Source organism: Loxodonta africana, chromosome 9 (assembly GCF_030014295.1).
Source record: "Loxodonta africana isolate mLoxAfr1 chromosome 9, mLoxAfr1.hap2, whole genome shotgun sequence".
Classification (NCBI taxonomy): Eukaryota; Metazoa; Chordata; class Mammalia; order Proboscidea; family Elephantidae; genus Loxodonta; species Loxodonta africana.
The window spans coordinates 47,182,312-47,196,728 of NC_087350.1; the positions used below are offsets into that span (position 1 = coordinate 47,182,312).

The following is a 14,417-nucleotide window of genomic DNA, read 5'->3' on the forward strand; positions in this document are numbered from 1 at the left end:
AGCCAGTCCTGCCAGCAGAGGGCAGTCATTTGGACTGTGGAGTCCCAGTGTGTCTGAGCACGTCCAGTGGGGCTGTTGGAGATCTTCCAGCTTGTCACCTGGACACTACTTGGTGAAGACTGGGGGATTCCATGGGGAACTGCCATGGGGGTTATAGTGGACAGCTCTGCCTTAATAATGTTCAACAGCCCCACATTTACAGATGGAGGTTCTCTAATCCTTGTGAGGGAAAACAGTGCCAGGCTTTTTCCATCCCACCATGGGGCTTATCTCACCTGTCTGCACCTGGTAGCCTATTCCTCCTGTCCCACCAGAGTGGCAGCCCAGAGCCACACATCCTCCCTCCAGGCCGAGTTCCTGCTCCTAGTGGGCAGAGCACAGTTCACAGGATAAGCACAGGCTCAACTCCAGGTGCTTTTCAAATAGGTCTTGGAAATGATGTGGCCTTTTCTTGCCACTCCTTATGGCATCCTAGCAGTGCCAGGCTCCCCCCGACTCCTCCACCCCAATGTTTAAACTGTCACCTCCCCGCTGAGTTCCATGGAGAGCACAAGCCAGCAGTGGACACATTGTTTTCCATCGTCCAGAAATGGGTTTTATTCTCAGCCAAGAGACATCAAGACTGGTAGCGACCAGAGAACCACACAGCTGCCAGTACAGCACCCCCATGCTTCGAGGGGGTGAGGGATGGGAGGGATGGCAGAGAGGGGCTGACTATCCACAGGCTGAGCATGACAGGGTGGCTCACTGGAGGGAGAACACTTTGGAGGGGGGATGTCAAGGCGACAGCGTTCCCTGGTAGTTGAGCCACAAGACTCCACAAGGACAGCACAGTGATTGAATCCCAACACTAGGGGCAGGACTGTGTCTGCCATATAGATATATATATATGTATACATATATGAATATTTATAGATATTTATAGAACAGGGCAGGAGCAATACCACAGAGGGGCACAAGTTTTCACCAATGTCACGCCTGGATGTGTCAGCTCACCACTACAACAGACTAAGTCACGGATAAAAGGGGAGGCTTTGGGGTTGGGGGACCCACTGCTAAGTCACAGAACAGCCATCCGGGCAGGCTTGGAAAGGGAAGTCTCCGAGGCATAGGAGGAGTCTGGTTAGAGGTCGAAGGGGGGCCTGGGGCTCTCAGGACGGGATGGACTTGCCTGACCCGATCGGCTGGCAGTTGGAGAGAAAGCAAAGAGAGAAAATGGGAGAGAGAAAAGGAGGGAGAGAGCTGGTAAGGCAAGAGCAGCCAAGCCACGGCAGTATGGGAATGGTATAGTATGGGGAAGAAGACACAAGTGGGTGTGAGACAAGGTTTCTAGAAAAAAGACGAAAAAGGGAAGATGGAAGGGAAGGAGCTGGAGCTGGGCAGGGGCCAGAACTTCAGAGGGAGTCTGGGGTGGCCACCCTCCTACCGCACACACTGGTCTCACACACCACCCACGCAGTGCACCCACACTTAGAGAACACGTGCTCTGCCGCCTCTGGCTTCCCTGCTTTTTCCCTCTTCTCTGTCCATTATGTCTTCCAATCCACTGGCCTAGGGCCACCCCTAGCCTCAGGGATTATGGGGCCAGGAGCCCCATGTAACAGCCACCAGGCCTGATACGAAAGACAAGAAAACACTGAACCAGGAGGGTGGAGCTAAAAGGGATGGCTAGAGCGAGCACTGGAGGCCCCTCTGGGTGATCAGAAAGCCCAGGGGTACTCTGAGGGGACCCTGGGGGAGGCAGGGAGGACAGGCAGCTGGATGCCAGTGGCCACAGACTTATAAGTCTAAGAGGGGAGCCTCAGCTGGCCGGGGGACTGCAGGTCGCGTAGGTGAGGCTGGGCCCTTCCTGCTGGGGAAAAGCAGAAGAGCAAGAGTCAGTGGCAGGGGTAGAGTGACAGGCAGGTTAGCTGGGTGAATTCTGTGGCCCAGCTTGGGCAGAACTCAGAGAAGCTGACTTGTCCTGGTCAAGGCCCACGTCAGCAGACACTGTCGTCCCCTTGGTGGAAAAGTATAAGTCACCCCTAGGAGCAACATGCCAAAGTCCATGAGCCTGTTGGCTGGCTTTGGTGCTTGAACTGGGGCTGAGGATGCTGCCACCAGTCACACATGAGCAGGTCTGACAATACCGAGGAGGTAGAGGAAGGGGGCTGTCTGTCACTGCCTCATCTGTGAGGAGGTGTGTTATAGGCTGTGTGTATAGGACCCTTAGACTTTCAGAAATCATAAAATAATCAGAGTCTTCACCCCAGATTACTGCTCAACTGCTGGCATGATAGGAGGTAGGACCCTGACCACCCCTGCCCTATGGTAGCTTTGGTTCCCAGACCTCCCAGGCTGGGAGCTGGATGCCCTGCCCCAGCAGCATGGTTCAGATTAGGGGATGAGTGTGGGTTCCCCTGGGATGAAGTTCAAAGCCTCTGGCTGCCTCAGAGCCAACCCCACATGTAACCCCCTCCAAGCTCCTAGTGCCTGAACCATAAACCATGAGCTCTCTGTCCTCTCTAATGGCTCCAGAGAGCAACCATGTCTACCAGCTTGGCATGGAGCCTGTGCCCAGAACCTCCTAGGCTCAGCCATGGAGGTTTTGGGCAGTGGTACTGAGTCCCGAGGCTCACTGGGGAGGGAGGTGACAGAGCCAGCTGGTGGCGAGGACAGAAAGAGGAAAGAGTGAGTCCGGAGTTGCAGAATGGAGAGGGAGGGGGGCCTGGCTCTGAGGTCCCAGGTGTGCCCACCCAGTATGGAGCTGGTGCAGCAGGGGGCAGACACACCGTTCATGCAGCAGGTGGAGAGGCATGTACCTACCATGGCTGACGCTCCTCAGGGGTCACTGATAGTGATTCTGAAAGACAGCACGAAATCAACATGGCAGTTCACACGCACAGATGGGGCAGGCCTGGGGGCGGGGACACACACGCACACGCCTGGGCGTGCACACACACATGCTGTGAGGCCCCGTGGCCCTGCATGCTCACGCTAACACACATGCCCACAAACAACACGCATACACCCTGCCCCCTTCTCCCCCCATTGCCCAGCACCCTCACTGGCTGGCGCGTGCAGCACGGATCTGGGGCATGCAGTCGTTCGGTACACGGAAGCACGCACATGGGCTGAGTCACAACACAGAAGCTCGTCCACACACAGAAGGCATTTGCACCAGCTCCCTGTAAACTTGTGCCTGGCGTGCTCAGGGAGCCATCCACACTGCTCCAGAAGGGGCAGGGCTTGCTTCCTTGGGGTCCAGCTGTCATTTCTCAGCCCAAGAGCCTTCCATGGGGTCCTACTGCCCACAACATTGAGTCCCAACAAGTCAAAACTTCTCTAGGGACTCCCACCTGCCCCACTTTACCCAGGCAATCTCTTCATATTCCTCTCACTCTATCTGTGCCCTCTGTTCCGGCCAGCGGCCCTCCTCAATGCATCCCACTCCGAACCTTCACCCACATTGCTGCTCCCTGCCCAAATGCCCTCCCAACCCCCCACCACCTGACCCTTATCTCAGTCATCCTGCACACCTCACTGAAGTCAAGCTTCCTTTAAGGAGCACTTCAGACCGCTTTCTTCTCTGAGGCAGGGCCAAATGTTTCCCATGTATTAGAAAGATTGGAATTAGAGCAGGTACCATGTCTTACAATTTACTATACCACACCTCAGTATAGAACTGTGTAAATACCCTGAAGAATTTGAACTCACATTTGCAGTTTGCAAAGTGTTCCTACAGCTAGATTTGCAATTCATGCAGCATCCCTATAGCCATTGTCTCCCGTGATTCCCACACCAACCCTGGGAGAAAGGCAGAAAATTAATTATCATTGGTAGGAAGGAAACTGAGGCCCTGGAAGGGAAAGTGGCTTGCCTAAAGAGTCCTAAGGTGAACCAGCATCTTTGGACTCCCAGTCCAGTGCTCTTGCCCCAATACCATACTGTCAGCCTTTAACCCATCTGCTTCTGTCATCAGATCAGCACAAAGCAAATCCCATTCCTGCTTTATTTTGAGTCTGTGGAGGCTGGTCCCATGGCCCTACACTCCAGCCATCTGGAAACATAAATGGATGCTATTCATCTGATGTGTTCTTCAGAGAACATGGCCAGTGGAAACAGGGCAGACTGAGATGTTAGAGGGAACTTCCTTCAAAGATCAAGAAGGCAAGACCAAGGAGTGAAGTAGAATCATTTTCCTTGGAAATCTCTGGGAATGGGACAGCCTTCACCCACTCCTGCTCATACTTCCACCAGTTGGTCTAGGCCAGGTAGGGCCAGAGGCAGGAGAAGGGAAAAAAAGCCATCAGACTACCTCATGCCTCCCAGACCTCTTCCCCAGGTGATCCCTGTCCTACTCCATGCCTGGGTGCCACTCTTTGTAAATTGTGTGTTCCTCATTTTCATAGTAGTTGAATTTATTTTTGCCAAGTCGTTATGTTTTTCTTGGTTTTTATTTTGAAGTATGGAATTGTTAGACCTCTTGGTACTACCTTAATATTTACCCCCAATTTTCTAAGTAAAAACCTAACTTGTATCGCCCTATATCACCTTGTTTTCCTCTCCATATGGAAGATCTATGTCTCCTGTAGTCCCTCTTTTTTGATTGTAATCTTTTACATTATGACTTCAATGATTCCATTTTGAGCATTTTTTTCTTTTTTAAATTAATCTTATTTTGTTTTTGTGATTTCCCTATTTGAGTTGATATCAGGATGTTCTGTTCTGTGACCTTGTATTGTGTTGGTATCTGATATTATTGATTTTCTGACCAGAATTTCCTTTAGTAATTCTTGTAGCTTTGGTTTTGTTTTTGCAAATTCTCTAAGCTTGTGTTTATCTGTAAATGTTTTAATTTCACCTTCATATTTGAGAGAGAGTTTTGCTAGATATATGATTCTTGGCTGGCAGTTTTTCTCCTTCAGTGCTCTATATATGTCATCCCATTGCCTTCTTGCCTGCATGGTTTCTGCTGAGTAGTCTGAACTTATTCTTGTTGATTCTCCTTTGTACGTGACTTTTCGTTTATCCCTGGCTGCTTTTAAAATTTTCTCCTTATCTTTGGTTTTGGTATGTTTGATGATAATATGTCTTGGTGATTTTCTTTTTGGATCAATCTCGTATGGAGTTCAATAAGCATCTTGGATAGATATCCTTTCGTCTTTCATGATGCCAGGGAAGTTTTCTGCCAACAGATCTTCAACTATTCTCTCTGTATTTTCTGTTAACCCTCCTTGTTCTGGAACTCCAATCACATGCAAGTTATTCTTCTTGATAGAGTCCCACATGATTCTTAGGGTTTCTTCATTTTTTTCTTTTATCTTATTTTCCTTCAACTATATTGGTGTCAATTGCCTTATCCTCCAACTCCCCCACTCTGCACTCCAATTCCTTGATTCTGTTCCTCTGACTTCCTATTGGGTTGTCTAATTCTGTAATTTTACTGTTAATCTTTTGGATTTCTGAATGCTGTCTCTATGGATTCTTGCAGCTTATTAATTTTTCCACTATGTTCTTGAATAATCTTTTTGATTTCTTCAACTGCTTTATCAGTGTGTTCCTTGGCTTTTCCTGTGGATTGCCTTATTTCATTTCTGAGGTCATCCCTGATGTCTTCAAGCATTCTGTATATTAGTTTTTTATATTCTGCATCTGGCAATTCCAGGATTGTATCTTCATTTGGGAAAGATTCTGACTCTTTAATTTGGGGATTTGTAGAAGCAATCATGGTCTGCTTCTTTACGTGATTTGATATCGACTGCTGTCTCCAAGCCATCTATAAGATATTGTAATGATTTATTTTGTATTTCCTCACTGAGTCTTATCTTCTTGTTTTGTTTTGTTTCAATATACCCAGATGGACTACTAGATTGCACTGTCTTGATTGTTGTAGGCTTTGAATCACTTATGTCCTATTACCAGCTGGTTTGAGCTGTTACCAGATATATAAGCCTAAGAGTCCATTCACTATTCTGAATAGAATCAGCTTAGGTGTTCTGATTTTGGGTCACCAAGTGTGTGGTGTACACAGTCACCTATTAACTTCGAGGAGTAGTGGTGATAGTTGTGTGCACCAGATTCTAGTAGCGGCAGGGGGTCACACTCCAAGGAGGGCAGGATGTTGACAGCCTTCCCCCATGTGCCAGTGAGGTAGGTGTGTCTCTATTCCTAGAGCACTTTGGTGGGTGGGCTCTGCAGCTGTACCTTAGCTGGGTGCCGCTCTTACACTCACACGCCAGTGTGCACGCCCACTCACACATCACACACCGTGCTGGTCATACAGCCACAGCCTGGCCTGTGTTCCTGTGGGCCAAAGGTCCAACACCCCCTTAGGGCAGTCAATAGAGTCAGGAGTGGGAGGCAGTGGCATCAGGGCAGCCCTGAGTGTAACTGAAGGGAATCCACACATCCAGAGAGGATCTGGTTTCAGACCTGGGGTATGCTCACCAGGGGCTGGGAAAGGAGTATCAAGGATAGAATGGAGAACAGAGGAGAGCGAGAAGGGAAAAAGAGGAATACGATGTGGGGAAGGCTGCAAAAAGTGAAAAAGAAGGGAAGCGCCATGCAAGTGCTGGAAAGAAGGGGGCAGGTGGGACGAGTCCCACGGCCCCCTCCCCAGGAAAGACCACCTCTGGGACTCAGCGCTCTCTGGAGGCCAGGCCAGGCTTCCTCAGCCCTGGGCCCCACACCCTGTGGCTCTGGCACCCATGGTCCAAGTGTCTTGGATGGAGAAGGCCAGCTCTGGTGGCCAAAGCTGATGCCCTAGGATCCGGCTCCAGCCTCCAGGTGGGCTCCCCCCTCTCCATTGCCCCGCACCCTCCCAGCTAAGTCTAGCTTCACGGCCTCTCCCGCGGCACTCGGCCCCTACTCACCTGGGGACCCCGGGCGGGGCGCGGTTGGGGCGCGAGGGCACCTGGGGGGGAGGACCGAAGGGGTCAGGGGAAGCCCCCGGCCTGGAGGGCACGGGGGGAGCCCCCCCCAGGGCGGACCCAGCAGGCGGAGGCCCAGGAGCAGGGCCCCGGGACCCTGGCCGGGCTGGGGGCACGGCGGGGGCTCGGCGCTGCGGCGTGGGGCTGGATGTGGGCGATCTGCAGGCGACAGCGAGTAGGGTACAGGGAGAGAAGAAAGATGAGTAGTTCCGCCCCAACCTGAGGCCCCACCCTAGCCCAGTGCTGGCCCCGCCCATGCACGCAAGCTCCGCCCACTTCGCCCACTGTTTTCTCTGGAGTTTAAGGCCCGCCCCAGGCGGTGCCAATGCCCCAGCCTCGCCCCGCCTCGCAGCCAGCGCTCCACGGCAAGCCCCGCCCCGCGTCAAGCCCCGCCCTCTCTAAGCTCCGCCCCTCGCTCCAGGTGGGAGCCGCCCCGGTGACGCGGGCGCGCCACTGCCCGGTCCCGGCCCTCCTCCCGCGGGCCCCGGGCTGGGGGCTTTGGGGCCGTGGGGGCCGGCCCTGGTACCTGCGTCCGGTCGGTACGCTCTGCACCTGCAGCCAGGAGTCGTCCACAGGCGGGGGCATGGGAGTGCTGACAGTAGTCGTGTTGATGTCGCCGATGATGCTCAGCGCCTCCTTCAGCGCGTGGTACATGCGCAGCATCTCGTCGCGGCGCTGCGCCTGCTCGGCTGACTCCTCCATCAGCGTGTTCTGGTCCCCGCACGAGTAAAGGTTGGCCAGTAGCTCCGAGAAGATAAACTCCTTGGTCTGCCGGCGAGTGAGGAGGAGAGGGGACTGAGACCCCTGAACACCTGAGCCACCCAGCATGCGCCGCCGGACCTTGCAAGGACTGTGCGCTGGCCTGAGAGGCTGGGTTTTTGGTGTTTCATAGGTAGCTTCCTTCATTACCTCCTAAACTTGGAATGCCTCCTCCCTCCCCCTTGCCCTTTTCTCAGATGCAGATACAGAGGACCAGAGAGGAAAAGTGACCTGTCCAAGGTACAGATCTGGGAGGAGACTCAGGACCTATCATGCCACCAGGACACCTACCTACTCAGTTCTTTGAGCCTCGGTTTGCTCATCTGTAAAATGGGATAGTTACACTTTTTCCAAGGAGTTGCACTCTCCACTGGACCAAAATAAGAAAGATGAGAGCTTAATATTTTCTGAACCCTTGAGAAGTGACAGCAACAAGTTTAAATATGTGCCTGGATTGGGTTCTCCAGTTTACCCTGCTGAGGCTCTGAGACATTCATGGACAGATGCTGAGTTGTTTTTTATTCCATAGGCCTGTGTCTCTTCTGTTCATTATTCAAATGCATGTTGAGCACCTACTATGTGCCAGATAGTGTGTTGCTATGCACTTTATATGCATTTGATCCTCAACCTTGTGAGGTTGGTGCTATTATTATCTATATTTTACATATTAGGAAATAGAGGCCCAGAGAGGGTAGTTCATTTGCTCAAAGTCACACAAGGAATTCCTAGCAAAATTAAGATTCAAATCTGGTACTCATTCTCCTGGGTCCATGCTTTTTCACTAAACTACAGGTTGTGGTGGTGCCGTGGGGTGTGTATTTCGAAGACTGGTCTGGGAGTTCTCAAAAGATACAGGTTCTCGGACCCTCCCAAGACCTACTGAATCAGAACTTCTTGGGGCGATGCCCAGAAATCAATACATTAGCCAGCTCCCTAGGCTAAATGCACAGTGAAGTCTGAGAATGCTACTATTGGGTGTAATACACAGAAATGTCTGTGCTGTGAGTTGAGGCCAGGGGACTCCTGGAATCTGGGAACCACCTGAAGAGAACTAGGAATTTGGGACAGAAGGAGAAAGGGATTGTCCCCAGACTGTTTTGTGGCAGAATCCCTCGCTGGGCCAGGAGCTGACCACTGCTTTCATCTTAGTGACCCTATCCTTCACTTGTGTATCCAGCATGGATGGCCCACTGGAAGTACCACTAATGACTCCCAAGGGGATACAAGGGATGGGGGCCTTGAGAGTACAGATGTATATAATGTAGGCATGCTGGGCCAAGAGGGAGCCTTGGAGGCAGTCAGGGTGAAGATATGTGTGAGGCTGTATACAGTAGGGGCTCCCTTCTCAGGAACTGTGGGTAGAGGGGCCAGCATGTGCTGTCTCCATAAGAACCATGTCTTCTCCCAGAGCTGGCCTTGCAGAGCTAGCCTATGCTTCTCCTACCTCACTGGCCCTGGAGGGGTGGACCATGCCCTCCCCCACCAGACCTCGCCTCAGTGGTCTGGACCATGATCCCCATGACTGTGGCCCAGTGGTCTGGACCACACTTTCCCCACCAGACCTGGCCCCAGAGTGCTGGCCCTTGCCTCCCTCAACAGTTCTGTCCCCAGAGGTCTAGACCTGCACTGTCCAATATGGTAGCCACCTGTGACTATGCTGAGCATTTGAAGTGTGTTTAGTGTGACTGAGGAACTGAATTTTTTTATTTTGGTTAATTAAATTTTAATTTTAGTATAAATTTAACAGCTGATACTCAATTCAGTTATTGGAAAACTTTTTAAGTATGTTTGGAACACCTTAGGTATGCGAATCTACTTTTTCAACTGTAAATTTCATGAAATCTAAATACAGATCAAGTATTTACAAGGAAAATTTAGTGACCGAATCTGATTTGGAAAACTTAGTATGAAAAAAAGAATGTGGAAGATCTCACTAATAATTTTTATATTGATTTCATGTTGAAATAATATTTTATATGTATTGAGTTAAATGAAATATACTATCAAAATTAATTTTGTTTCTTTTTACTTCTTTTGACATGGCTGCTAGAAAATGTAAAATTATATACGAAGCTCACATTATATTTATATTGGGCAGCCTTGGACTGGACCATGCCTCCCTTCCTAGACCTGGCCCCCAGGACTGGCCGCCAGTGCCTGCCTCAGTCTAAACGGGCTGTCTGCCTCGGTCCTACAAAAGCACCCCATCCCCTACGCAGCAGGCCACGTACGTTGTTGATCATGAGGTGCATGATGGTCTTAGGCATGAGGTCCCGCACGGTCTTATTGACAATGGCCATGTACGAGTCCACCAGATTCCGGATGGTCTCCACCTGCCGCTCCAGCTGTGGGTCCATGGAGTGCATGAAGTTGTCTGAGCCGTTCTCCTCGGTCTCACTGGCCTGCCATAGGGAACAGAAGGGCATCAGGGTGGCCAAGTTCATCCAGTCTCACAGGCCCCCTGCCATGCTCCAGCCCCCAGTCCAGGGTCACAGCCCCTCCTCAGGTGCCTGGAACACTGAGGCACAGAGAGGAGAAGCACCTGGCCAAAACATACAGACACCCAGCTCTGCACATGCTCAGGGGCTCCGTGCTCTGGCCACCCCAGTGCCTCTCAGGACCCCAGACTCCTTTCTTCAGCCTTATTTCTGCTCTGACTCTAGTGCCTAGAATTTGCTTCCGTTTCCCAATCCATAAATTAGAAAAGAACACCTCCAGGGTTTCCCAGGTTTCTTTCTGATTCTGAAGACCTGGCTAGCACTGGTGCCAGGCTAGGAGAGGCCTGGCAGAGGGCAAGGGAGGGGCACACTCACTTTCTCCTTGTCCTGGAGACCCATGCCGAGGTCACAAAGGCCGCCACACCAGCATCGCCACCACCACCACCGCCACCAGGGAGCACAGCCGAAGCAGACAGACACACACAAAGGAAAAGGGGAGAGGTTGAGTGAACCCCAGCTCTAAGGCAATTCTAGCCATTGCCACACTGAAAGAGGGGACAAAGATACTGCTATGAAAGGAGAAGGCCATCCAAAGAAACCACCGCCATATGAAGGCGACACAAGAAATGGCTTATGTGGCAGAGAAGGGGGCACATAAAACTGCCATCGGAGTATCTCACTCCAGGGCAGGTAGGCATGGGGATCCCCGATATTGCTGAGCCCAGTGAAGGCTCAGAAACATGGCATGACTTGGCATCACTGAGGATAGTGCCCCACGGACCTCTCATATGAGTAGCCTGTCCCTCCTCTCCCTGCCCTGCCACTCACCCCAACACGCTCAGGGTACACGCCAGCCCTAAGGAAGGAGGCCTTCCAGCTGTCCACCTCCTCCTGAGTCTCACAGGCCAGTTCCAGCTGCCGATAATCCTTGTAAACGTTCCTGCAAGATAGGACAGATGGTGAGGGGAGACCAAGGTGAAGCCCACCCTTCTTGGTGGTTAAGGGCTTGCATGGGTGGTAGGGTCATCATCAGGCCTTGGGTCCAGTTCTGGCTTTCTCATTTCCCAGCTATGTGACCCTGAGAAAGTCTCTTTCTCTTTCCAAGTCTCAGTTTTCCTCATCTAGAAAAAGGGGTAATTGTACTAATTCCTGCCTCCTAGGGTCATTGTGAAGGAGCCCTGGTGCCGCAGTGGTTAAAGCGATCAACGGCTAACCAAAAGGTTGGCTGTTCGAAACCACCAGCAGCTCCTCAGGAGAAAGATGGCAGTCTACTTCTGTAGTGATTTACAGCCTTGGAAACCCTATGGGGTTGTTATGAGTCAGAATCGACTCAGCAGCAGTGGATTTGGTTTGGTTAGGGTCATTGTGAGGATTTAGGGAAATGAGCAGTAAAATACTTAGAGAGGGACTGAGCCCTCAATAAAAGGAGCATCCGCAAGACAATGCAACCCCCTGGCTTAGGTCTTGGATCCCAACTGGCTCCCTTCCTGGCTTTCTGCGGACTCTCCTGATGGGCAGCTTCATTGAATCCTCATCACTGATTGGGAGAGGACTCATTAGAGTCGGCCCTGGATTGGGAGGTGAGAGGCCTGGAATTGCTACTGATCCCAGTGGACACTGAGCAACAGGAGTTAGTGACCAGGGACTCCTGGTCTCTACTTTGTCCCCAGGGCCTGGCAGAGTGTTTCACGCAGAGCAGGTACTAAACAAAAGACTGTAGAAGAAAGCAAGGGAGGAAGGGACGACTTGACATGATGTCTAGCACAGAGTAGGAGCTCAACAAATATTTGTCAGATGAATGACTTGCTATGTAGTTTGGGGCTTGCAGGGTCTGGGGCTCCCACAGCCCCAGGCCAGGGACAGGTAGGCACCTCTGCTCCGTGTTAAAGAGGGCAAAGATATGCTTGCTGGACATGAAGCCCTTCTCCACATCCCGCAGCTTCAGGTTGTCCACAGACAGCATGTATTTCTTCTCTTTCTCCTGTGGGGTGGGGCAGGAGCAATGAGTGAGGATGGCACTATTCCTGCCATGCTCACTCCCTAAGGGTGCTCCATGCTGGTATATGCATGTGGACCCCCAGCCTGGCCCAGGCTTCTGAGCACCAGCCGCTCACATTCTACAACCGCTGGTTGATGAAGGCCTCCAAGTCCGAGCCATTCCCACCACCTCTGCAGATGGGCCCAAGCTCTGGAGCCCAGAATGGTAAGGCTGAGGCTGGCCCCCACATCCCCCTCAAGCAAGTCCTGGATGTTAGCCAGGCCTGCTTCAGGCAGGGACCCCGCCTGGCTGCTAGGCCACAGGGCCTGCTTTGGATAAGCCTCTGACTTCATTTCCTGCCTCAAAGACAGGGAAGGGGGGCCACCAACCCCAGAGTCTTCAAAGGGCTGGCTCAGCCCACTCCCTCCAGCCACCCATGTGTTAGCAATCAGGAACACAACTCAAGCCTGGAGATGGTGTGTCTATGTGTACGACATGTGTATGGTTGTGTGTTTGTCCAAATGCACGCAAGCCTCAGTATATATCCTGTTACCATTGTTTGTGTGCACCGGTGTGTCTGTATTGCATGAATGTGTGTGTATGCATGTTTATGTCTGGGGAGGTGCCCAACATGGCCATGTGTCAGTGTGAGCACATTTGTTGATCAATGCAGATGTATGCCTACAATCAATGTATGTTGCAGATATGTGTAATGATGGTGAGAGTGTAAGTGTTGGCACGAGCATGCCTGTATGACATGTTCTGTGAGTACACATATTTATATGCAGACAGTTTGTGTAAGGGGCTGTATATGTTTGGTTCGAAGGCATCGGGGGAGAGGTATATGAATCTGTGCATAGGTGTGTAGGGTGCTAGGACTATGTGCACATGTGTGTATACCTGGTATAAGCTGACATATGTCTAAGAGGAGGGGGTTCAGGGCCTGGGGAGGAGGGACCCCAGGATGGGGGTCTAGAGAAGGGGAAGGATTTCTGCTGTCTGTGCCCTGCTTGCCCACCCAACACCATAGGACCTAGGCCAGGCTGGCAAGGCTGGGACCCCGGGCTGGGATGGGGGTCTTTGTGGGTCTCAGGGACTCAGAGGACTTGGGAAGGAGCCCACCCAGAATCGCAGGTAGGGGGACTGGGCTTAGGAGGACTCTGCTCCCCCGTCCCAGTGTCATCCTACCCACTCTCCTCTGCCCCCTGCACCCGCCTGGCCCATCCAGCCACATAAAGCCTTCTTTATGCCAGGCGGGTGGCCAGGAGCTCCAGAGGGCGGCTGGGGGAGGAGAGGAGGAAGTTGCACACACGGCCAGGGAACATCTGGAACCGTTCGAGGAAGGCCCCGCCACCCGCCCTGCGCTTTGGGGTTGGACACTAGGTAGGAGCGGCTTCCTCCCCCCATTCCTCCCTTCCTGCTGGTCGGCCCCCTCCCCAGGCCCCTCCTCCCCAGCCACAGCTCCCGCTCACCCCTGCCACGTCAAAGGAGGCAGAAGGGGAGTTGGGAGCAGAGAGGGGACCACGGCTGGCTGGGCTGGGGCTGAGGGGACACTGGAGCTGGGGCTGGGTGGGGAAAGCTTGAATCTCCAGAGGATGGGGCTGAAGCTCCCACCGGATGGAAAGACACTGCTGCCTGGATGGACCAGAGGACACCTCCACTCCGTCTACCCAGTGTTTAGACTATCTGTTCAGGACTCCCAAATTGTACAGTAGTCTGCACATTGGTTAGGCTGGGCTGGGTTAGACCCTCGGCGCCGACGCTGGAGAGCTGGACGGATCCCCTCCCGCCATCCCAGATCCGGAGCCTGGAGCCAGGGCAGGGGGCTTGGGTAGCACAGGGAGGGTTGGGAGGAGGCGCAGAGGGCTGGGGGTGCCATCCAGCTGTGGGAGAGGGTGGGTGGGGGACGATGGTGGTGATGGGAGAAGGCGACAGAGGAAGACTGAAGAGATGGGGGGTCAATGAGGGCTGGGGATATGTGCAACTGCCTGTCTGCCCAGAGGCTCTCCCTTTGTCACCAAAGACCAGGGGGTTGGTGACTGGGTGGAGGAGGGGACGCCAATTGCCCAGACCACCTCCAACCCCCCAGCTGTCCTAGTGCAAAACTCTGCTCACTCCCAAACACACACACACCCTCACCTCAACACTCACCCCACAACTCAGGCACATACGTTCACACATTCAAACTTTAAATCACACATTCATGTTCCAAGCAGACGCTCACATCACAAATGCACACATGCATGCATGCACACACGCACAGATACACACACCCCTCACAATGGGCCACTCGTCCTTCCCATCCTGACATCCCAACCACATACACATATT

General features: G+C 52.5%; 1 protein-coding gene across 3 annotated transcripts in view; it reads right to left on the bottom strand.

Annotated features, from left to right (window-relative positions):
* Positions 1-569: 569 nt before the first annotated feature.
* DNM1 (dynamin 1) overlaps positions 570-14,417 on the bottom strand; it is a 48,504-nt gene continuing 34,656 nt past the window's right edge. For 2 of the 3 annotated variants that reach the window (XM_023544880.2, XM_003407699.4), the window contains exons 16-22: positions 11,980-12,089; positions 10,937-11,048; positions 10,484-10,495; positions 9,902-10,072; positions 7,438-7,679; positions 6,855-7,070; positions 570-1,184 (exon numbers count right to left, since the gene is read on the bottom strand). In XM_023544880.2, the coding sequence (XP_023400648.1) occupies positions 1,124-1,184; positions 6,855-7,070; positions 7,438-7,679; positions 9,902-10,072; positions 10,484-10,495; positions 10,937-11,048; positions 11,980-12,089 (924 nt within the window). In that variant the 3' untranslated portion in view covers positions 570-1,123. Of the gene's footprint in view, positions 1,185-1,632; positions 1,850-6,854; positions 7,071-7,437; positions 7,680-9,901; positions 10,073-10,483; positions 10,496-10,936; positions 11,049-11,979; positions 12,090-14,417 lie in introns of those variants that run through there. The other variant, XM_064291378.1, reaches the window with a different exon arrangement.